Below are 24060 nucleotides of genomic sequence, written 5' to 3' on the forward strand. Positions count from 1 at the left end.
TGGGAAAGGGACAGGCAAATCTGGAGTGGAGAAGAACACAATGAGAATTAGACATTGGAAAATATGTATGCATGGTTAATAAAGTACTTTAAATTATAGTGACACTAAGAGTAGGTAGACAACTTTCCCATATGCTTTTGCCCCTGATAGAGTAATTCACTATAATTTGAATGCATCCACCCTCCCATATGTGATTTTCCCTGAAGATTTGGTCTTCAGAACCCTTACCCATGTACCTTCCCTGATTTGGGGGTAACCCTACCCTATCTTGAGGCTGGAGAATTTTGAAGCTGAGAGGGGGGTCCGCTGTTAATCAATAGGTACTTTTTGATGGCCTCTGGTAGATAATGTATGAGAGACTAAGTAAATACTTTGTCATCCTCTGGGCTGGTAGAAGTGCCTTAGAGCACACAAGTAACCCAAGGTAGATGGCAAAAACGGAGCAGCTAGGTCTGGAAGCTCCAGGCTGGTGTTCCTTGGCAGGGAGGAGCAAATGGCCAGATCACTTTACTCCTTAAACAAGTGATGAGGAGGCTGAAAACCAAGAATTTTGATTGGGAACAGAGCATAAACAGCTGGAACAAATGAATTACTAAGCAACAAGGATCCTGTTTTTATACAAATATCCTTAGAACAAAAACAAAAGAAGGAAAACTGCATGTGTGGGGGGGAATAATGTGCTAAATAAGCAGAATGGTCTCAAAAAGAAGTTGTTCTAGCCACTGTTTCAGAGTGGGAATCTTAGATTGTGGTGTTGTGGATATGGTTCACATAAAATGGGTTTGTGTGTTTTATCTTTTGGGAGTTAAGGGTCATAGGTTGGTCCTCAGTATAAGACCAAAGAGTAATTTATTCATTTCATTTAGTAAAAATTTCTTGACTCTCTGCTATGTTCTAGGTACTGTTATGTGTTTGGGGTACAGTAACACAAGACACTGCTACTAGTTGCAATGAAAACTTTTTATCATTTAAGTCGTAAGAATATATTATGTGTATTGCTTTTAGTTTCTCTTTCAATAAAGAATAATGTTATCATTCTCTACTAAGTAGATGTTTATTATCATAATATTTCTGTCATCCACATTATCTTGCAGAAGGACTAATTAAAAGATATCCCTCACTCCTGTATTTGTTTGCATTTTCAGGGCTAGAGACAGAAATAGAAATATAAACAATTTAGTTTCGTAAATATTTTAATATTGCAAACATTCTAGTAGTCTAATATTGTAATGGTCTAAGTGGGTAGTAATTGAGGTTAGTGTGATTTATGGTTGAAGGCTAGATACTGTTTTCAGTTTTAAGAAAATTACTTTTAATAGTTGCCCAGAACAGTAGGTTGATTTGGCAGCAAAATTTTGAGAGGAAGTCAGAGAACTCAATAAAGGAAGTCTTTAGCTGAGAGAGAGTGATTATTCACTCCCATTGTCTCTGCATTGTTTTCCATTAACCTCGATAAGAACCTTAGGGAATTCTGAGAGTGTGTCCAGGAAGAGATCTGTCAAACAAGAATAGCATCTCTTCCTTGAGAAAGGAAATAACCAGGCATTCCTCAGCCAAGTTGCTGCCAGGGCTGGTGGGCTAGGGAGTGAGATTTTTGGCTCTCTTCATGTTCTACTTGTCATGTAAAGCAAGACATTTATTTATTCACTGACGGTGTGTTGGGGGATGCTGAGGGGATTTAAGCAAGGAGAAGATTGGGCAAAGATAAAGCTAACATTTATTTAAAACCTTTTGAGTTAGGTACTGCCAGGTACTTTCACACCCATTAGTGTAATTAAACACAAAATCCTTGGGGTTAGGAGTTATTTTTTGAGTTTCTCATGTGAAGTGACTGAAATTTGGTCGTGTTAAGTAAATTTACCCAAAGTTGCAGAGCTGATAACAGGAGAGGCTGGGCTCCTGAAACCCAGGCATGTTATTTCCAAAGCCTGAGCTTTTGTGCATCATACTGGGTTACATTGCACTGCTCATCTGCTTCCTGGAAGTGTGTTGAAGACGTGTTGCTTTCTTTAAATGCTTTGAGTTATGTGGGTTAAAATAATATGTTTACACTATAAGGGGAAAAAAACCCCCTGAAATACTCATAATTCTAACCAAATAGAATTTGTCACATATCAACCTATGTACAGAGCATTGTGTAGCTGTTTAGACATAGTTAAGTAGGTTATTTCTTGCCTCATAGGGTCCCATGGTCTAAAATGGATTAGTAGCTTGAACAAATTTGTAGAAGGAAATAAAATAATTTAAAACCATAGATGATATAGCAACACTTTGAATAAATATATATTTACAGTTTGTAAGATGCTGTTGTTCTTATGTCCCAGGTGAAGTTTGGGAAGTATTCATTTGATTTCCAGATAGGGAAATAGTGCCTGGAGATGATTTTCTTTTTAAGTTCTTTTTGTGGTGCAGTACTATTCTTCTTGTCCCTTGCTCAGTTTTTCCTTCAGATTATTCGAGAGATTGAAATGTTACTTAAAAGTAGTATTCACCATCTCCTCGTGAATAGTTTCCTTATTTAAAGAAAATTAGTATTTCTGTTCTAAAAATGGGGACACCAGGTCTTCAGGAGGTTTCAGTGGCTTGTTGAGCTATTTTGCAACTTTTCAAGAAATGGTTGCTTTTTACCACATTCCAAGTCTTTGCACTTCCCAGCCCCCTTCCTTAATTATTGACCTTGGTCTACTTTTTGTTTTATTTTTCTGTGACACTTATCTTCTTACTATATAATTTTTGCTATGTAATTTACTTCATTTTGCCTATTGTTTATTGTTTTATCTTTTCCAAATCCTATTGCCTCTTCCTGTCTCCAGAATGAAAGCTGGATCTTTGTTTTTGCTCCCACAAGTGCCCCAAACACCTTTTAAAAACATTTCCTGAAACCTGAGAGGCCTGCACACACTTCTTGACTGACCAACTGTTGCAGTGTCAGGTCACCATAATGGAGTATGCGACTCTGGGCTTCTCATTTTCTTCCTGGTATCAGGCATCCTAGACTGAGCCTGGCTTTGCTGATCCATAATGGGGGTAGGAGGACGCGTGGGAGGAATGGAGGAATTCTAGATAGGGCAAAGGGGTGGGAGGGGAAGGGAGGGAGTATGCGGGTAGGAAAGTTGGTAGAATGAGATGGACATCATTACCACGTATGAAGTGCATGTATGAAGTACATACCAAGTACATGTATGAAGACATGGATGGTGTGACTCTACTTTGTGAACAACCAGAGACATGAAAAATTGTGCTCTATATGTGTAATATGAATTGAAATACATTCTGCTGTCATGTATAACAAATTAGAATAAATAAATAAATTTAAAATAAAAAAAGGAAGAAATTTGGAGTGTTTTTCAACTCAAGTTGGTGAATAGCATGTAAGTTAGTGATTACCTTTAAATGGTTAAGTTAAAATTCTTTTCCTGCAAAGGATACTGTGGTCACTGAGAGTTGATTTTAGTATTATTGTAGGACTCATTGGGAAGGAATCAAAACTGCAAAAATGACTCATCTGGTGTGACATGGAAAATATGTTTCTCCACAGAGAGGAAAAAAGGCTATCTTTAAGAGGGAACTAGTAGAATGGAATCAAGGAACCACATTCCATAGTCTCCTTGGATCAGCAGCTGTTAATAATCTAGACCCTTCTTCGTAAGCTTCCATCATGTGAAGCCCGTAGTAGAAGAAGCCCTGAGGAGGGCACCCAGCTGCAGTAATTTTAACACAAGAACAATAAATTATTGGATCATTGACTCCCAGTATTTTGGTTTCCAGCCAACCAATTGGGAGAGAATGTGTTAGGCTGGCTTTATGTCTGTGGATATTTTAATAAATAGCACACTAATCAGAACACAGTGGGCTGTTTTGAGTCTACTGCTGTCCCTTGTGAGTTCACAGTTGGATTGGACAGTTCTCAGTGTACTTTCCCTTTTCTTTTTCTCTCACATCTGTTTATTCTTCTATAATTTTTTCTTCAAACTTCACAGAAAGCTGCCTGGTATGTCCTGTCTTTATCAGTGAAGGTTGATCCTTTTGAACCATCCTACACTTCACAGGCTGGATAGATGTGGCATCACTGTGCATTAAAAAACAGTTTTCACATGTTTTGTGGCTTTTGTGTCTATTCTCAGATTCCTGAGCTCAAGAACTACCAGAAATATTTCCTTCTTCCACCTTTACACTCAGAATCGGGTGGTCTTCTCTTGGATATTATGTTAATTGGCAAGTTTGTTTTTGTGGCAGATTTCTTTCTTGGAAATTAAAAAAAAAAAGTAGGCTTGTGTCATTTTGCTTTTGTCCAGCTCTAGGTACCCCCTGATTCCCCTTGCTCTTTGATTCCTGTTTATGGGCGCTTTCCCCAAGACTTTGTGCCTGGCCCAAGAGCATCTTGGTTATGTCATCTCATCTTCCCTTCTCCCTTGCCCCTTTCCACCCTCACACCTCCCAGTGCCTGAAAGGCACTGATGCTCCCCTGAGAGACATTGCTCTCTGTGTGGGATGACACATTTAAAGACTTGTCTGCTCCCCTCCTCACTGCCATCCTTAATCAATGAAGTGGCCCACCAGTTTGTAACAGCACAGTCTTTAATGTTCTTTCTCACTTTAATTTCTCTCCTTTTGGCCTTGTGAGGACGGGAATTGGCTTTGAGAAATGGGCTCCTATTAGTGCAGCTGTGGGAGCCCTTTTTGTGACTTTGCCACGCCATCCCACCCACAAGTCTGGAGGCCTGTCTTTTTCCCTTTCCCCTAAAAACTTTAAAAAGTATTTTTTAGTAGTGTCTGCTCTGTGACTTATTCTTAGAGCATTGCCCCCGCTCTTTGGATGGGTTGTTTCTTACAAGAATTTGCTAGCTATTTCCAAAAAGAGTTCTGTGTCTCTATTTCTTTTTTTAAATATATTTTTTTACTTGTAGTTGGGCACAACGCCTTTATTTATATTTATTTTTATGTGGAGCTGAAGATTGACCCAGCGCCTTGCAATGTATTTCAGACATTGGAACTTTTTTTTTTTATTTTAAAAAAACATTATTTATTTATTTATTTTTATGGGGGGGGGGNAAACATACTGACAAAAACTGGGTAGAGTTTCTGGTTCAGTGCTGACTCCTGCCTGCTGGCCGTTTAGTCATGGGCAGCTCAGCCTTGTGGCCCTCCACTTCCCTGTCTGTAGCAGTAGTGAGATTAGAGTATATAATCTCTAGTGGATGTTCTAATCCCATTGATACATAATAATATTAGCTAATATATTTTGTTTTTATAATAAATAGCATCTTTATTGAGATATAATTCATATGCCAACTTGCTTTTACAAAGCATATAATTCAGTGGCTTAGTATATTCATAGATGTGTAATCATCACCACAGTCAATTTTAGAATATTTTTATACTCCAGAAGAAATACCCATTCTTCATAACTCCCTCCCAACCCTAGGCAACTACTAATTTAGTTTCTGGTTCAGTTTGCCTATTCTGGACATTTCATATGTAGTCATTAATGACTGACTCCTTTCACTTGTAATGTTTTTAAAGTTCATCCATGCTATAGCATATATCAATACTGCAGTCCTTTTCATGGCTGAATAATATTCCATCAAATAGGTTTGCCACATTTTATTTATTAATCAGTTGATTGGCATTTTGGCCATTGTGAATAATGCTGCTATGAACATTCTTGGACAAGTTTTTGGTGGATATAATGATATGTTACCATTTAGGGAGAGGGTATATGCCTAGGAGAGTAGAATTTCTAAATCATATAAATCATATAAAATCATATAAAATTTCAAGAACTGTTAGTCTCAGACAATATTCCAAACTGGCTGTACTTATATTCCAACCAGCAGTATATGAGGGTTCCAATTTTTTTGCATCCTTATCAACATTTGTTAAGTTCATGTCGAAACTCTTTTTATATACTTACTATTTATTTGTGTTTCTTTTTTGGAGAATGTCTACTTAAATCCTGTGCTCAGTTGATGATTGGGTCATTTATATTTTTTATAAAGCTATAAAAATTCTTTCTTTTTTTTTAAGAGTTAAAATGTTTTATTTGATTATTACACTGAACAGTTACCATGGAAGTTTGTTTAGTTTGATCAGGACATTGAACATTTTTCTTTTAATTTTTTAAATTTATTTATATATAACAGCGGAATGCATTACAATTCTTATTACATATATAGAGCTCAATTTTTCATATCTCTGGTTTTAATACATAGTATACTCACACCAATTTGTGTTCTTTATCCAAGACTCAGGTCTCTTATCAGGCAGATACTTTTCTTCTATTTGTGGGCAGTCTTCTTACTTTCTTGATGGCATTCTTCGGAACCCAGTGTTTTTAATTTGATGAAGTCCAATTTATCTAATTTTTTTCCCTTATGCTTTGGGGCATATTTGAGAAACCTTTACTTACCTCAAGGTACAAAGATTTACTTCTGTTTTTGTCTAATAGTTTTATAATTTTAGCTTTTACTTCAGGTCCCTGGTCCATTTTGAGCTATTTTTTATGTGTGAAGAGGTCTAACCTCATTCTTTTGCATATGGGCATCTAGTTGACCCAGCACCGTATACTGAATCAAGTGCTTTTTGTATCAATCTCACTTATTTAATCTTTACAGCAACTCTTCCGGCGAGGTCTTGTTAATCTGTATGAGGACAGAAAGTTAAGCTTTGTGCCCAGGGCCACTCAGTTGTCTCGAGGCAGGGCGGAGAGGTAGTTTGGCCTCATAGACTGTTTTTCACGGTGAGTTACCTCTCTTGCCTGTCTGCCTCCTTACCTGCCTTCCTATTGACCGGGAGGAACTATCTCAAAAACAGTCAGACATAAAAAGAAAACATTTTATTTCTTATCTGTTGTGGTTATGCTGAAATGCTTCTGCTTTCTTAATTTGTCTGTGGTTGGTGAATTCAGTTAGTTGTAACAGTGGCTAATATAAAGGCAGGGTCCTGGTTTCTGTTCTTTGTAACTTGGCTACAAGAGCCTTACCACCTCCCTGACACCTTGTTCAAGTCATTCTGAGTCACAGAGAAATACATTAGGGAGAAGATGACCATCAGGAATTATAGGACACCACAGACCACACATGTTCCAGCAGTGGTGCGCCAGGAGCTTCACCCTCCCCCCAACTGAAACCTTAACTTGAACTTTTCTAAAGAATGTCTTCATAAAAAGCATTGGGCTAGGAACACAAACCTTAGTTCCCATTCAGTGACTGCTGTGTGGTAGATCTGTAGCTTTGGCTTCACTTTATCATAATCAGGGGTGGGATTAAGCAATTCAGCATTTTCTGGCTCATTAGTCCATTACTAAGACTTTCAGATGATTAAACAGAAATATGAGTAATATAAATTTTTAAAAATATGAATGTGTATTTCCATAGTCTTTATCAGGCTTTCTTAGTGATACATCCTTAAGTGGACTGAGGACCAACTACCTGGAGAAATATAATTTTCTTTAGTCAAGCTTTCAAATATTTGTCTTCCATGAAATCATTTCTTTTGATTTTGGGGTAATATTTTTGGCTACTTGGTTTAAGCTCATTTAGATGACTGACAATTGTATTCAGAGAAACCAGCTATGTTAAGCAGATGTAGAATCCATAGTAGCTTGTGGTAAGGGGTGGGTAGAGCAAGGTGTGATTGATATCTGTCCCACCTACCAGGCTATAAGTGCCAGAGAAGCAGGGACTTTGCCTCTTTTACTGACTGTTCTCTTCCTAGTGTCTAGTGTAAGACCCATAAATGTTTTCAATAAGAGAGAAGGACCTTAAGGGATATTTTGAGGGGTCCAAATATCTACTCATATTATATTTTAAATAGGAGTATGTTCATTGAACATTAGCATTGTTTTCCAGCTGGTGGCTTGAATAGCTTAGGAATTAGGTAGCAAGAAAAGAGAAAGAATCCCACTATATAAATTACAGACAACAACACTGCAGGCAGTTAGAGTGAAGTTTAATGTTCTAGTTTTGTTTTTCACAAAAGGGAAAAATCAGGAAGAAGGAAGCAGTACTATGAATGTGGTATTCATGTAGAGAGGAGCAGGAAGAATTTGAAGTGCTGGAAAGTTTAGTTAGTAATAATGTCACCTTATTTCCAGATAGCTTTTAACTTTTGTATAGTACTGCATTCATGATCTGGAAAGGCAGGCTAGGTAAGTGGACTCAGCCTCATTTTACAGATAAGAAAACTGATCGATTGTAACTTACTGTGTTTTGAACAGCTTGTAGGTGGTGAGATTGGACTTGACCCATAATAATATTTAATATTTCAGTATTTTTCCTATTTCTGTTTTCCTATTTCTCACCCCCGGTTTTAAAGGCCTCTGAGCTATCATCCTGGGGGTGGGAGGGAATGTAATTAGGTAATCTTTCATCTGTTCTTCCCAGTAGTTTAGTATGGAGTTGGGGAAAATCTAATACCCTGTTTTTTGGAACCAGTTAATATCTGTCCCATGAAGACATTTATCTTCCCTGGGATTTTATTTCATGGAAACACCATGAAATACTTGTGAGGTAACTGTGAAGGCATGCCATGGTATAATGAGTCACACTGTCTAGCTGTGCTTAAGGCCAGAAAAGTTGGAGGATGGGGAAATTTTTAATATAGTGAGTCCTGCATTGAGCAGTTGTTGGAGGTTGAACTGAAGTCACGAAGCAGGTCTGTCCTGATGTTCATGTCCTGAGCAGAATGCTTATGTATGAGAATCCGTCATTTTCTTTTGTTCCTCTTTTATCAGGTTTTGAAGGCAGCACCTGTGAACGGAATATTGATGACTGTCCTAACCACAAGTGTCAGAATGGAGGGGTTTGTGTGGATGGGGTCAATACATACAACTGCCGCTGCCCCCCTCAGTGGACAGGTATGTACAGTGTGATGAATCCACCAGAATGGAGTGTGGTTTGGGAAGGAGAGGAGACTGCTGCTGAAGTGGGCACCTTGAACAAGTCATATTAGGACTGCTTTAGACAGGTGTATGAACTGAGCCAGATGCAGTGCTAACCCCAGGCGTTCAGTGTTCACTCAAATATAAATTTTCACAGGAATTATTGGGTAACTGCTCTGAACTCAGCACTGTGCTAAGTGCTACAGTGCATATGAGAGAAGATCTTTATTGGTAGACTCTGAACTTTATTTGTTGGAAAAACAGTACGTTGCCTGGAACATAGTAGATGCTTAATAAATATTTGAGAGGAAAGAGCATACTTAAATGCCAAACCAAACTATATACACCACAGGAGTTCAGATCTTATTTGTTCACAGATAGATATCTATCTTATCTTATTGTCATATCTTTTAACTAGCAAAAGCTTGAGCAAGTACTTTGGACATTATTTTATTATACTCATATTTCTTCCTTTTTCTTTCTTTTTTTCATGGTACTGGGAATTAAACCCAAAGGCTTGTGCATGATAGGCAAGTGCCCTACCACTGAGCTACATTGAAAGCCCTTTCTCTTTTTTTATTTTGAGACAGGATCTTGCTAAGTTGTCAAGGCTGGCCTTAAACTTGCCATCCTCCTGCCTCAGGCTCCCCGCTGGGAGTCTTATTTCTTTCTTTTTAACATTTTATTAGTTGTTGATGGACCTTTTAATTTATTTATTTGCATGCAATGCTGAGTATTGAACCCAGTGCCTCACACATGCTAGGCAAGTGCTCTACCACTGAGCCACAACCCCAGCTCTGCTTTGTCTTTCTTGTATCCCTTTCTCCACACAAGTCAAAAATAATTTTTTTCTGCCTCTGACATTAGAAGAGTAGTCTGGCTTAATTTTATACCCTCTTGGAAGTTTCTTTACATTATCCTAAGTTTTTTACTTTAGTAAGTTGGGTGATTTTATGCAGACTGTGGTCTACTTTCTTTTTGTATCCATCTATTTATCTACTGAAAGTGAAGACAATTAAGTCAGAAAGTTTTTGAGAGAAATGGATTGATTCAATGTGGAAACCCAAAGAATAAGTTAGTGTTATAAGAAGAAACTTCAGTACCAGTACTGAACTCTCTGTTATAGAGAAGTCTTTATGCTGGATTGCAGTCATTCCTGCCTGGTGTTCTTTAGCATTTCTGAATTGCTTTCCCTTATCTGCAGCATTTAATTATTTAGAGTACTCTTGTTCTATAGACTATGAATAGAAAAGATAAAAAGGATTTAAAGCTTAAATAACATGATTTTCTGGAAAAGCCCATATTTCTGCTTTTAATCCCCAAACCGTCCTCTTTAATACTTTCCTACTGGGTTTCCCTAGAATTGGACTTTCCCTAGAATTTTTTCATGGGGTCCTGATCCTAGAACTTCACTTCCAACCCTCTGCACTTTCTGTTATGTTCTCTGTTCTCCCTAGCTTTTGCCATTTTTGTGGTAGATTTTTTTTTTTCCACTTAGAAATGACTATAAAGTTAATCACATGATCAGCCGTAACTGAAAAGATTTGGACTTTTTTCTGCTTTTAATGAGTCTCACAGTTAGTTCTGGGCAGGATGATATAAGTGTCAGGAACTTGACTTTATTCTAATCTCCCTGTGCCCTGTGGGAGCATGACTCTGTGTGGTACGCAGGCTTCTGATTCCAGTGAAGATTAAATGGTATTGTAATTTTGTTGCTGATTTTTCTTTGATACCACACTTGGTTTCCTGCTTTGATATTAATTAGGAAGGTCTGATCTTGGGGCAAACTTTCCCAGTAAAATGATATTTTACCCAAATTTCTTACCTCAGGATATTTAATAAATGCCTCTTTTCTATGCAAGATGTTTCTTTCTCAGTGTAATTTGTATTTCTAGAAAGGGTGGCAGAGGTAGTAGATAAGTTCCATGTGGTGCTTTCTATTTCTTTTGATCTGTTGGCTGTCATTTGGAGTGATCCTCTGTCTTTAGTTTCCCACCATAGGTTTCCTTTCCCTTTTTAACTCATGTCAATACTTTGATTTCCAGTGACAAGACTTGTTTTCTGCCCTGCCTGTCATTAACAGGATAAAGCCCCAAAATGCTCCCTGTGTTATATGAAGCCTTCATGCCCCAGCTCTATCTGCTTCTCTAGTCTTCTCATGCATCCAACAGCTCTCCAGACTCTGGCAGTAAGAGCTGCTCTCAGCTCTCCCACATTGTGCTTGTGTTGTTCCACATTCTATGTCTTCATTTACTCCATTGCTTTTCTCCAGATTGGCCTGCTCCACCAGAGCAGGGAAGAAGAACATGAGAAGAAGATTACCATTAAGCAGGGACAAGAGGTGGGAGGGAATGGGAGAGAGAAGGGGAATTGCATGGAAGATGGAAGGAGACCCTCATTGTTATACAAAATTACATATAAGTGTGAGGGGAAAGGGGAAAAAATAAAAGAGAGAAATGAGTTACAGTAGATGGGATAGAGAGAGATGATGGGAGGGGAGGGGAGGGGGGATAGGAAGGGGATAGGAAGGGCAGCAGAATACAACAGACACTAGTATGGCAGTATGTATAAACGTGGCTGTGTAACCAGTGTGATCCTGCAATCTGTACACGTGGTAAAAATAAGAATTCATATCCCATTTGAATCAAATGTATGATATATGATATGTCAAGTTCATTGTAATGTTTTGAGCAACCAATAAAAAAAAATGAGTGGGGCTGGAGTATAGAAATTAATTGTTATTTACTAGCACTGAATAATTTATTAATTATAATACATTTTGTGAACATTTACAATCACTGTATTAGGAGTATAATATTTTAAATATCCTTTTCACAGATATGCATGTTCAAAAAGGTTAAATAATTTGCCCAAGGCAAATAGCGTTTGGGTTAGTGTTTGAATTTAGGCTTTTCAAGTTATAAATACTCAGTCTTTTTTCTTTATCAAATTGATTCTGTGAGTTGTCTTTTTAAATTTTTTATTTTTAAGGATTTTGGGTTTCTTTAATAGGTTGAAAGTTCAGTTTATAATTTTATTATTCTAGTACTTAGTGATTTACTCCTTGTTTTTTTTTTTTTTTTTTTTTTTTTTCCCATTTTAGGAATCTGGCTGGTTGCTTTGAGGTTAGGAGTTAACATTATGTGAATGTTTTATATTCAGTTTGGTGCTGTTTTTGCTATACCTAAGAGCCTTTATTACAAATTTGTTCAGAATTTCCTTTGCAATTGCCAACTGTAGAGTTGAAGCATGAATTGTTTGGTTTGGCTTTTGACAAAATAGAAAAGAAGGGGTTGTTTTAGTCTAGTAGGAGAGGAAATGAAGTTGCTAGCCATCTGAAAAAGAAGGGATGAGATTATATGACAGAAAACACTAGACATTAATTTAAAATAAATGGAGACTTGGGAGTTTGCTAGATTTTTAGTGAGAAGAACCTAATAGATAGTTTTATTTTCCAAGTATACATATGTAAAAGGCTTGAACTTTTGTAGCAAGTTCTAGACTTCAAGATGAGTAGAAGTTTTTCCAACTCTGTGGTTTGTTTGGGGTAAATAAATCAGTTCCTTTTTGTCAGAAGGCTTTATTTGCTGTACACAAAACTAATATCTCTCACTTATTTTATTGGGGTCTTAGGTGAATCAGTGGTGAATAAATAAAAATTTATTCAGCAAATAGCAACCATGTTAAACAATGTAGATCCGTGCTGTTCTGTTTGGTGGCTGCTAGTCACATCTTGTGTTGAGTATGTGAAATGTGACCGGTTTGAAGTGAAGTATTGTATCCATTAAATACCTGATTTTGAAGACAGCATGAAAAAAAGGTAAAACATCTAATGTTTAAATATTAATTAGATAGTAAAATTTGTCTTAGATATGTTGAGTTAAATAAAAATAATACTACTAAAATTAATTTCACATTTTCCTTTCACATTCATTTTATTTGTTATTTATTTTATTTTATTTTGTCATGCTGGGGCTTTAACCCAGGACCTCAGGCATGCTAGGCAAGTGCTCTCCCACTGAACTACACCCCAAGACTTTTTTCTTTTGTTTTAAGTGGCCACTGGAAAATTTAGAATTATACCTTTGTCTCTTGTTTTATTTCTTTTAGACAGCACAATTCTAGATGTGAAGGTGCTCTGAGCGTATTATCATTGCTGCTGAAAAGTGGGAGTACCCACTGTGTCCTTTGGTGGTAGAGCAACAGACCGGTAACCACATGCAGAGGAGGCCTTGTGCGAGCCTCATTAGAAAGAGTGTGTTGGCTTTGGTCCGCTGTGGTTTCCCTATCAGTATGGACAGAACTGGTTGTAGCCTAGTTCAGAGCCTTTCCACTTAACTATAGCTGTCCAAATAGTGTTTTTGTTCGTGCTTTCAGAGACTACTACCAGCCTTCTCAACTAGCCTGAGCTCAGGTGGAAAAAAGAAATTGGTGTTGGGGGTGAGAATGGGGGTTACTTCTTTATAAGAATCTTGTTATGGAGATAAGTCTGAATAACTAGATGTTCCTTTAGGAAATGAAAGTATACCTAAAGGTTTGATGCAGCCTGAGCACAAATGTCTTTATCATACTGCCTTTGGCACCATGCCATCTTATCAGAGAAGTTCTACTCTGGCAGATATCCATTTAAGGGAAAAGAAAGTCTTAAAAGGCCCCAAAATTTATTAGAACAGAGTAGATTAATGTTTTGTCTACGTACATTGTTATTTGAATTTTCTTTTTAAAGGTTCATTTCCTTCAGAATTAAAGTTGACTCTAAACTCAACTCAGAAATTCCTTTCTGTAACTGCTTTTGGTTTTGGGTTCACTCCTGGGGCAGATGTGATTTATTTTCCTGTGCTTGTTATTAATCCAGAAATGTAATTTCAGCTTGGGCTTGGAGTAGTGTTTTGGGACATTAAGCAGAAGTGAACAATGAAAGCTAGGTGGATACGAGTCAAATAAAACTGACCAGATTTTTTCTCAGCTCCTTTATAAGCATGATGAGCCTAAAGAGTTGGTTAAGATTCCCACTGCTCTTAGTTGCTCCAGTTTTAGTAAAAATGTTTGGCATGAACCAGCGAGTGCATATGCCAGAGGTGGTGCAGGAAGGAGCTCCTTGTATCTGAAAATGAGTCTCTGCATGGTGGTGTTCTGAAGTTGAAATAGGTATCTCTGTTTCAGCCCAGCCTCTAGTTGGTGACACATTGTCCCATGGAATGGATCTTTTTTCAAAATCACTGTGTGTGTGTGTGTGTGTGTGTGTGTGTGTGTTTACCCACATGCATGTAATACTATANCCGCTTGAGCCACATCCCCAGCCCCGGGATGGAGCTTTTGAGTTGAGAGTGGAAACTAATTATATCTTGGGCTGCAAAGGTATTCTCATTTATATTCGGTGTGGCAGTATGGGAAAATGCATCTCAGGTTTCAATTTCTCTGCTGTCAGCTTGATTGTGAGTACCAGATAATTAGCCTGCTATCTGGAATTCTACTTCCCACCCCAATTTCAGTTTCTTTCCAGTGGGAAGACTGCCAGAGTGCTAACCTGAAGCACCCTCATTCCAGAGGTCCAAAAGCTGATTGGGGGCTATGTTGGTGGAAACAGGAGTGAATATATAGTATGGTTTAGCAAAATGAGGAGGTGAGACTGAAGGATCTTTTCCTGTCCTTGTGGTTCATTACTCAGTGTCTAGTTTTGGCTGCATTACAGGAAGATCTAGTTTAACTTAATGGTTTTTAAGCCTGCATGGAATGACTGTAAGTTAAATAACAGATACTTATTGCACAACATTATTAAATCCATGCTGGATGCTGTAAGAAACACAAAGATTAACAGAGTTAATTTGTGTCATTCAAGAATTATAAAAATTGTTTAGGAAGGAATAAAGAAGTCTACACAAAACCATTATAGGAGGTGGAAAATATGAAGGAATGAGGTTTTGAAAGAAACATGGATAGGAATTTAGAACCATTTAAGTACTTGGTGGGGTTAAAGGGGTGATTGAGAAGAATTGACTTCTTCAGGGCTGTAACATTGCTCTTGATTCAACTCTGCATGCCTCTGTTGCAGCACCTGTAGTACTTTACTGTATTTACTAGTTTGTATGCTCTGCTCACCTCATAGATTATCAGCCTCTTTAGGATTGAGAACCAGTCTTACTGATGGCTATTGAGTGAGTGACAACCAGGAGACTCAAATAAGGACAGGATTCCGTTCTTCTTTATAGCTGAATAGTACTCCATGGTGTGTATATGCCACATTTTCTTTATCCATTGGTTGATGGACACATAGGTTGTTCCCATTTCTTGGCTGTTGTAGATAGGGCTTCAGTGAACATGGGAGTACAGATGTCTCTGACAATACTGATTTCCTTTCCTTTGGATATACCTAGTGGGATTGCTGGATTGTGTGGTAGTTCTATTTTTAAATTTTGAGTAACCACCATACAATTTTCCATAATGTCTGTACTAATTTACATTCCCATCAGCTGTGTGCAAGGGTTCCCTTTTATCCACATCCTCACCAGCACTTCTTATCTTTTGATAATAGCCATTCTTACTGGAGCGAAGTAATATCTCACATTGTGGTTTTGATTTGCATTTCCCTGATTAGTGATATTGAGCATTTTTTCAGTTTCTTATTTTTGAGAAATGTCTATTTAGGTCTATTTCGCATTTTAAAAATGCATTTTTAGTTGTAGATGAACACAATACTTTTATTATTTATTTTTATGTGGTGCTGAGGATCGAACTCAGTGCTTCATGCGTTCGAGGCAAGTGCTCTACAACTGAGCTATAACCGCACGCAGCCCCTATTGCCCATTTTTAATTGAGTTATTTGTTTGCTTCTTCGTCTTCTTTTTTTTTTTTTTTGCTATTGAGATTTTTTAGTTCTAAAATGAACTCCTTGTCAGATGTGCATTTTGCGAATATCTTCTCCCATTCTGTAGGTTGTCTCTTGACTCTGTTGGTTGTTTCCTTTGCTGTACAGAAACTTTTTAGTTCGATATAATCCAATTTGCTTAGTTTTGCTTTTTTTTCCCCTGTGTTTTTGGGGGTCTTGTCCAAAAATTCCTTGCTCATTCCACTGTTTGGAAGTATTACCCCTATGTTTTCTTCTAGTAGTTTCATGTCTTCCATTTAAGTTTTTAATCCATTTTGAGTTGGTTTGGTTTGGAGGCAGAGATCTAACTTTATTCTTCTGATGTGGATATTCAGTTTTGCTAGCAGTATTTATCGCGAAGAGGTGGTCCTTTCCCCTCTTAGTATTCTTAGCTTTTTGTTGAAAATTAATTGGCTGTACACATGTGGGTTTACTTCAGGGTCCTCTATTTTGTTCCATTAGTCTCTGTTTTTAGGTGAATACCATGCTGTTTTAATCAGTACTGCATTGTAATGTAGTTTGAAGTTAGATAATGCAAATGCTTCCTTCCTTGTTCTATTTGTTCAAGAGTGCTTTGGTTATTTTAGTTTTTCTGGTTGTTCCGTACAGTTTGGGCTTGTTTTTTTTCTAGTTTTCTGAAAAATGTTTTGTTGGTAGTGTTTCTTATTTTTAGATGAATTTGTGTTTAAATATTTGAACTTCAATTCATCTTTCTAGCTTTTTGTTGTTGTTGTTGTTTTGGTACCTGAGATTGAACTCAGGGGCACTCAACCACTGAGCCACATCCTCAGCCCCATTTTGTATTTTATTTAGACACAGGGTCTCACTGAGCTGCTTAGTGCCTCACTAAGTTGCTGAGGCTGGCTTTGAACTCAGGATTCTCCTGTCTAAGCCTCACCAGCTGCTGGGATTACAGGCATGTGCCACTGTGCCAAGCTCATTTTCCTAGTTTTAAGAGTCAAAAACAAAACTATATCTATTAATTTCCTTCTCAGATGGAGAATTAGCATACTTTTATTTCTCTTATAACTTTCCTTCACTCCCTAGATTTTGTATATGCAATCTGGGTTTTTAAAATTCAAATTACAGTATTTTATTATTGAATTTTAAAAGTGTATGCACCTTCTTTTAAACTTCTTTTTGGTAGTTAGTTTTATGATCCAACTTATGATATTATAGGCTTAATTCTGTGTGCAGTTTATTTTGTGCTACTAGTGCAGCTATGTCACAACCTCTTCATTCTACACTTCTTTCTTTTGATTAATTTTTCAGTCAAATAAGTATATCTTTAAGTAATTTTTTTTTCAAGAAAGTGACATGTTGGCATATTTTGGGAGCCCTTAGGTATGTGAAAAATTGATTCTGATTTAGTTGCCTTCATGTACAATGGTGTTTTGGCTAGATACTGAATCCTTGGGTGGCGATTTCATTTCCAGTTTTAAACATTGTTCCTTTTTCTGTGGTGAGCACTGTAGGAAGCACAGTGCCAGATGAATGTGGCTGATCTCTTGATAAGCAACATTTGCCATCAAAATAGAAAAAGGTATTATTTTTACATTAGGTTTTCCTTCTTTTTTCCCCAACGCTAAAATCTTCTTTCTTTGTGTTATAATCTGCTTGTGTTTTGCTTTGCATTTTTGTGAGAACTTCTTAAACTTTTCGTTTATTACCGATTTATATTTCTTTGTTTCAGTTCTCTTCTTTACAGCTTCTGATCCTGATTTGTATTTGAACTGTATTCTTGTTGTTTTATGTCATATGTGCATCTCCTCTAGGTTCTTTCCATCTTCACCCCTAGTAACAGGGACCAAAGCTTGGCACTACTTTCTTCTCTGAGCCAGGGGTCCACTTCCTGAATGCTTAGCACTGACCCAACTTCCATGGTTTTCCATATGGCATCCACACTGGATGCTTTTTCTGGTGTGTTACATCCGGAATTTGCCCCAGATGCACTGCAGACTTTCTTGTTGCTATAGCGGCCACAGGAGGCTGGGACTCCCTGGTGCTTTAAATTGCTATTGACCTGGAGGGGTGAGATGGAGTTCAGCCCATTCTCCTGCCTGCAGCGGAATGGGCTTTCTGAAACACAAATTGGATCGAGTTGTTTCTTTGCTTAAAACGCTTCAGTGGGTCCTCCTTGTTTTTGGATTGAGTTCCAAGGAACTGGATGTAACCCTCGCCTGCTGCATCTCTCCACTCCCCCGTGCACTCCCTGTAATTCAGCCACACTGAGTCTTTTTTCATTGCCTCAAATGAGCCATGCTCTTTTTTTCATTTAAACCTATACACATCACTTCCTTCTGCCTGAAATACTCCCACCCTGTCCTGTTTTCCCCACATACTCTCACATGTATACTCTTACACAACCTTGCTCTGCCTGTATGTCCCACAGGCTTTCACTTAAAAGTCTCGTTCTATAGTCCTTCTTTGTTCTCCCTACTCCGTGCTCCTAAAGCAACCTGGTAACTGCTAAAGCACTTATCATCCTTAATTATTGTTGTTTTTTTGACTATAAAACCACTATTAGCCTGGAAGGTTTACAGGGTAGAAATCATATCTATTTAATTCATCATTATAACCCTCATGCATATAGGTCAGAGCCTAGCACAGTTTGTGTATATGTGTGTCTTTATTGAATTAATGAATGGATTGGAGCATTAGATTTTCTGATTGTTCTTGGCTCAACTGTACCTCTCCAAATTCACAACTATTAGTGAGAGTCTCTTCTCACTTAGATACTTTAATACATTTTCTGGTGTAGACTGGGTTTGTGCAGCTTCTGTAAAAGTGAGCTAGTCACTTTTAAAGATTATATTTGACAATCAAGGTAAAGTGCTTATAACTTAATACATTTACTTTTACTGTTTGAGGTCAGTAGCAGCATTGGGTAATAAAAGGGCATTTCTTTCTTTTTCTTTTTCTTTTTTTCGTGCAGGGGATTTAACCCATAAGTGCTTTATTACTGAGTAACATCTCCAGCCCTTTTTTATTTTTTATTTTGAGACAGCCTAACTGAGTTGCTCAGGCTAGCCTGAAACTTGTGATCCTCCTGCCTCAACTTTCTGAGGCACTGGTATTACAGGTTTGTGTCACCAGGCCTGACTTTGATTCTTTGTCCCCTAGTTTGATTCAGATGGCAGCCATTGGAAGAGGAGGGCAGTGGGAGTTTTTTTTTTTTTTTTTTTTTTTTTCCCTAGAGAGGGCTGTCTGGGATAGTGTCTTTAGGAAAAGGTGAGGTTTCACTTAAGGAAAGTGTCCACCATAATGTGGTGTTGCCTGTGGATATAGTTGAAGGATTAGTAGGCAAAGGCAAGGTAGATTTGGGTATGGTACAAATAAGGTTTAGTTTAGCGAAAAAGGAAGGGGACTGTGATGAGAAGTTTGTGTGTTGTGGGTCATGTAAATAAGGTGGTGAGGGAGACTTTGAGATGTGAATAAAATACAGACACACTTTGTGGCTATGGGAGAAATGAGTTGTGAAAGATTACCATTATTTCAGGAGTAGGATGATTTTAGTAAGAGAAGACAGAGTTAGACATTCATTTAACAAATGTTTATCAAGCACTTTTAAATAAGTAATATTAGCTGGGCTCTGTGCTAAGTTCTGGAGATGTGTGATGAGGTAGAGAGTTACCACCTATTTCTCCACAGAACTTGAGTTCCTGAAGTAAACAGGACCTTAGCAGTAGTGAGAAACAAGACATAAATCATCCAACTGTTTTTAAAATTTTGGACTGAAACAAATGCCTTGCAGAACAAGTAGAGGGTTTCAGTATAGCACATTAACAGGCAGAACTAATTTGTTCAGGCCGGTATAGTCTGTTTGAGAAAGTGGACATTTCAGATATAGACGGTAAGTAAGAATTGTTTAGTGGAAAGGGCAGGATGAGTTTCCCAGATACTTGTGTGATCACTGAAAAATTTCAGAAGGCTGAAGTGGTGGAGCTCATGTTGTTTCAAGGCAAGAGCCTGAGAGTTTGGTGGGAAACACAGGTGGGTGTTAGAATTCTGTCCTGAATGCAGTGGAAGTTACCAGGAGAACCAGGCCTTTGAGGAATTTAAACAACATGGTGATGTCTGGGTATTAGTGGAGGAGACCCTTGAGAGTCTCGTGCTTGTCTGAATGCTTACCTTCCCATCATTCCCCTCAGTCACTGGCATACCCCAGGCCAAGTGTACACATGTGTGTGTCCTTGCACGTTTGTGTGCACATACATATTCCCATTAGGCAGGTCCTGCAGACTCCATTGGTCACACCGAATATTTGAACTAGCCTTAGTCACAGCAGGTTGTACAACTGTGGTCATTAACTTCACCAGCAAAATAGAAAAATCTGTGTTTAGAGCAGATATTTTATAGGATAGAAGTTATAAGAATGCTCTGTATGACATGGAAATATATGAAACTCCAGAAATTGGGAGTTGGGTTACTGCTGATTGGAAGTATGTCAGAGACAGAATTATCTTGACTTAACCATAGAAGAAAAGGTAGCAGGGTCAGGCTACCTTTTCTTCTATGGTTAAGGGCCAGCCAAGCTGTTCTTTTAGGATTGTTGTTGCAATGCGAGCTGACCCTTAACAGGACTATTGATGTGATAAAGCCTTTTTCCACAGACTGCACAGATGAGAGATGACTGGGAGGGTGAGTGCTTCTTCTTCAGAGAGTGCTCAGGCCCTGCAGTCATTTCTTTTCTCCTCTTTCTTTTGTTGTCCTCCTCCTTCCCTCTTCCCAGTCACTTATAACTCCAAGTAAGATTGATGGTTTGTTTGTGGTACCTTGAGAGAACTATGATGAGCTGTTACTGCTCATAAATGGTGTCTGTTTAGTGCTTCACTGCTCACTTGGCTGGAGTGTGATGCTAATGAGGCTCAGGTCATGGTTTCCATTTCAGTGCAGACCTCTATGGTTAACACTGCTATATTTACTTGCACAGGCTGGGTCCATAATCTTATTTATCCTGTAGTCTTAAAACCATAGGACAGAGCAATAAGAAAAGACCGTTAAAGTGACTCTACTCCTATAAAACTGATACGCATGCTTACTTTACTAGTGGTGGGTTGGCAGGAAGCTTCATTTGTAGCACTAAGGAGCTGTCTTCTTCCCCTGTGTTAGTCAATCCTGCCTTGTCCTTCAATAGTCAACCTAGATTCCCCTTCCTATTTTGAAAACTAGCAATCTCACACTCCCAGTCTTTTTGAGCACTTAACTATTTCCATTTCCAGTTTGTACTTCTAATTGATTGAACTAATGGTACAAACTTGAACAAGTCACTGTACCTCTCTAGTCCTGTTTCCTCATCTGTTTTGCCACTGATGCCAGGTGTTTAGTACAGTACCTGGCATGTATACTGAAGTGAATGGTAGGACACAGTTCCTGCTCTCATAGTGTGTGTAGTCTAATGTGAGAAGAAACTTATGTAGAGAAAATAAATAAATAATCACAACTTGGAACATATGCCAGGGGAGATTGACTGCAACAAATGCACTGGTGGAGAGTAGTGAGGAGGGATGCATTTGAAGAACCTCATTAAGTTATCAGAGAGGTCTGAAGGATGAGAATAACTAGTCATGTGAATTTGAGGGGCTGAAGAGAACAGGATATGCAGAGGTACTGAGGTAGGAAATAATGTGTGAGGAACCAACAGAAAACTGTTGTGGCTAGAGACAGTGTATCAAGGACAGATAGGAATGTGAATAGATACATGAGGCAAAAATGATAAGCTGGAAAATTGTCAGTAGCTATAAGTGGTTCTCATCGTTTCAAGTATCAGCCAAGAATTAGGCAGTGTGATGCTTCATATTAGATTAGTCCAGACTCCTGGAGCGTAGCTTTTAAATACACACCCCTTTCTTTCTCTTTTGCCCATAGGAAACAGAGGGGACCTACCCAGCCTTCTGCCGTGGCCTTAAATAGCATTAGCTTGCAGTATCCACAGGTGGAAATTACTAAGAGGGATAATTATTGCCCTCAAAACTTGCCTAACTGAGCTTTGTGCAACATATTTTGGGAGTTTACCAGCATGGTTTGTTTTGACACAGATGATGATCTATGTTGAGACTTGTCTCTGGATTTAAGACTTAGTGGCTTGGTGGGGCATGGAGACAACGCAGCTTTTCCTTTTCACCAGACGCTTTTATATGCTAGGTAGCTCATAACTTAGTGCGCTCTCCTCCTCTCCCTGCTAACAGATAGTTGTTTGCCTTTCGTTCCTCCTGTGTTCTACTGTCTGACTAATCTTCACACCCTGTGTTGATCATGTCTTTCCCCACTCTTCTTTGCCTATTTTATCAACTTAAGAACTGTATTTAAATAAGTCTCTAGCCACCTCCACCTTTTCTTTTAAAATTCAACCAGAATACACTCAGATCATTTTTGCTGTCTTCTGGACCTAATCCTGCTTTCCTTAGGAACCCACCTCCCTTCAACCCAGGCTAGTTTTCTTGGCATGGAATAGTGGAAGAAGCCAAATGACTTTAAAACATAGACCTAATTTGCCTAGGAGAGTGCAAAGAACTTTTTCAAGGCTAATACCTTCTTTCTGCTAAGGGTATTCTTGTGCCTTCTCATTGTGCTCTAGGACTCTGGATCAGGGATTCAATGTGTAGGTCTTGACCAAAGAAAGCCAATTTGGTGCTCAACTGTGCTACAGTGAAAGGCATTTAGAGTCACACTGATCTGGGTTTGAGTGACAGCATTCCTTCTCATCAGTTCTGTGAAATTAGGAGGTCATTTACCTTTCTGAGCCTTACTGTTCTTAATTTCAGGCGTCTGCACTGGTTTTCCTCTGTGCTAAAATGCTGGGGACCTGATGGAAGTTTACTATCTTAGTAGACATTCCATTGGGGATTTTGGAGCAAGCAATTGCAATGGCCACCCTGGTTACTGTTTTCAACATTTTGAATTTTAGAACTGGTTGATAGAGTAGTAATAAGGAGGAAAAAAAGTCTGGCAGAAATGAGGCTGGGAAGCAATGCTGCTTTGGAGAGCTGTGCCTGAAACTTGGAGAAAAGAAATCCATCCTGTAGAAAATTCCTTCTAGGGCTGGGGTTGTGGCTCAGTGACAGAGTGCTTGCCTTACATATGTGAGGCACTGGTTTCGATCCTCAGCACCACATAAAAATAAATAAACAAAATAAAGATATTGTGCTCCTGTATAAGTAAAAAAATACTTTTTTTTAAAAAAGAAAATTCCTTCTAAGTCATAATGCTCTTGGATTTCTAGATTTCATGTCTTTAATGATTAGTACCTTACAGACATGTAGTCCTAGGATTTAGTGGAGGCATCTAATTTCCAAAAACTGGTCTCATTCAAAAAAATAGTGAACTGTACCCAAAAGTACATTTGCATTTTGGACAGTAGTGTGAAGTCATAGGCTTTCCAGTAATCCTGTCCTGTGAGTCATAATTTTGGTCTTCACCTCCTCCACCTCCCCACCTTAACCTTCTTCATCCTCCCTACTTCCACGTGGCTGTGCACCTGGGAAAATAGGACATGCAGAGGGGATTTGATAAAGTCAGATCCATACCTTAAATCATTGTTAAGAATTTTAGAGTGAGGCAGCCCCCAGCTCAAATGCCAGATTTCCTGCTCTCGTTGCCTCACACAGGCAAGTTATTTTTACCTCTCAGAACCATTTCCTTGGCTCCAAAGGAGATGATTGTTATGGCACCCCAAGAAGTACATACTTTGCAGTAGGAAATCCATGGCTATTTGTGTCCTGTCCCAGGAGTGCCAAATTTCCATTCTAAGGAAATACTTAATATTTTATCTAGTCTCTTTGTTTATTTTTCAGTCTATCTTATACCAATATTTTAGTGACTGGTTATTACAATGCATAAGAAATGAATACGAAATAATTTTAAACACTCAGTGTCTTATACTCAGATTTATCACAATATTAATAAAGAAGAATAACATCTAATTTGCTCAAATTGCACAAGTCAGTATGTTTCAGGGGCAGTGTAGATATTCAAGTCACTGTAAGAAAAATAGACAAGACTCAGCAGTTTTCCAGGTTGCAAGAACTCTTCACCTACTTCTTGGTCACGTGTTTATTTCTCAACCCCACCTGCACTCTAATAACACAGTTGTCATTACTTTGAAGTAGGGTTTCTGCTGGGACTGTAAGGGAACAAAGTTTTCTGTACTAGATGAAATGACATCATCTTCCCTGGGGGAGATGATTGCCATTGAGTTCACTCCTTCCTTTCCTCCCTCTCTCACTTCCTCCCTCACTTACTTACTCCCTCTCTCATTCACTTCCTCTTTTTCTCCCCATCCCCACTTACTATGTGTTAATTAATAATCTGCATT

The 24060-nt window shown here is 38.3% G+C and overlaps 1 protein-coding gene across 1 annotated transcript in view; it reads left to right on the top strand.

The window, feature by feature from the left end:
* Positions 1-24060, top strand: part of Notch2 (notch receptor 2) — a 152811-nt gene that overhangs the window by 70100 nt on the left and 58651 nt on the right. Inside the window, exon 5 of the mRNA XM_015505075.2 lies at positions 8735-8857. Coding sequence (XP_015360561.1) covers positions 8735-8857 — 123 coding nt within the window. The remainder of the gene's footprint in view (positions 1-8734; positions 8858-24060) is intronic.

The sequence above is a fragment of the Marmota marmota genome, unplaced genomic scaffold (assembly GCF_001458135.2).
Source record: "Marmota marmota marmota unplaced genomic scaffold, marMar, whole genome shotgun sequence".
Classification (NCBI taxonomy): Eukaryota; Metazoa; Chordata; class Mammalia; order Rodentia; family Sciuridae; genus Marmota; species Marmota marmota.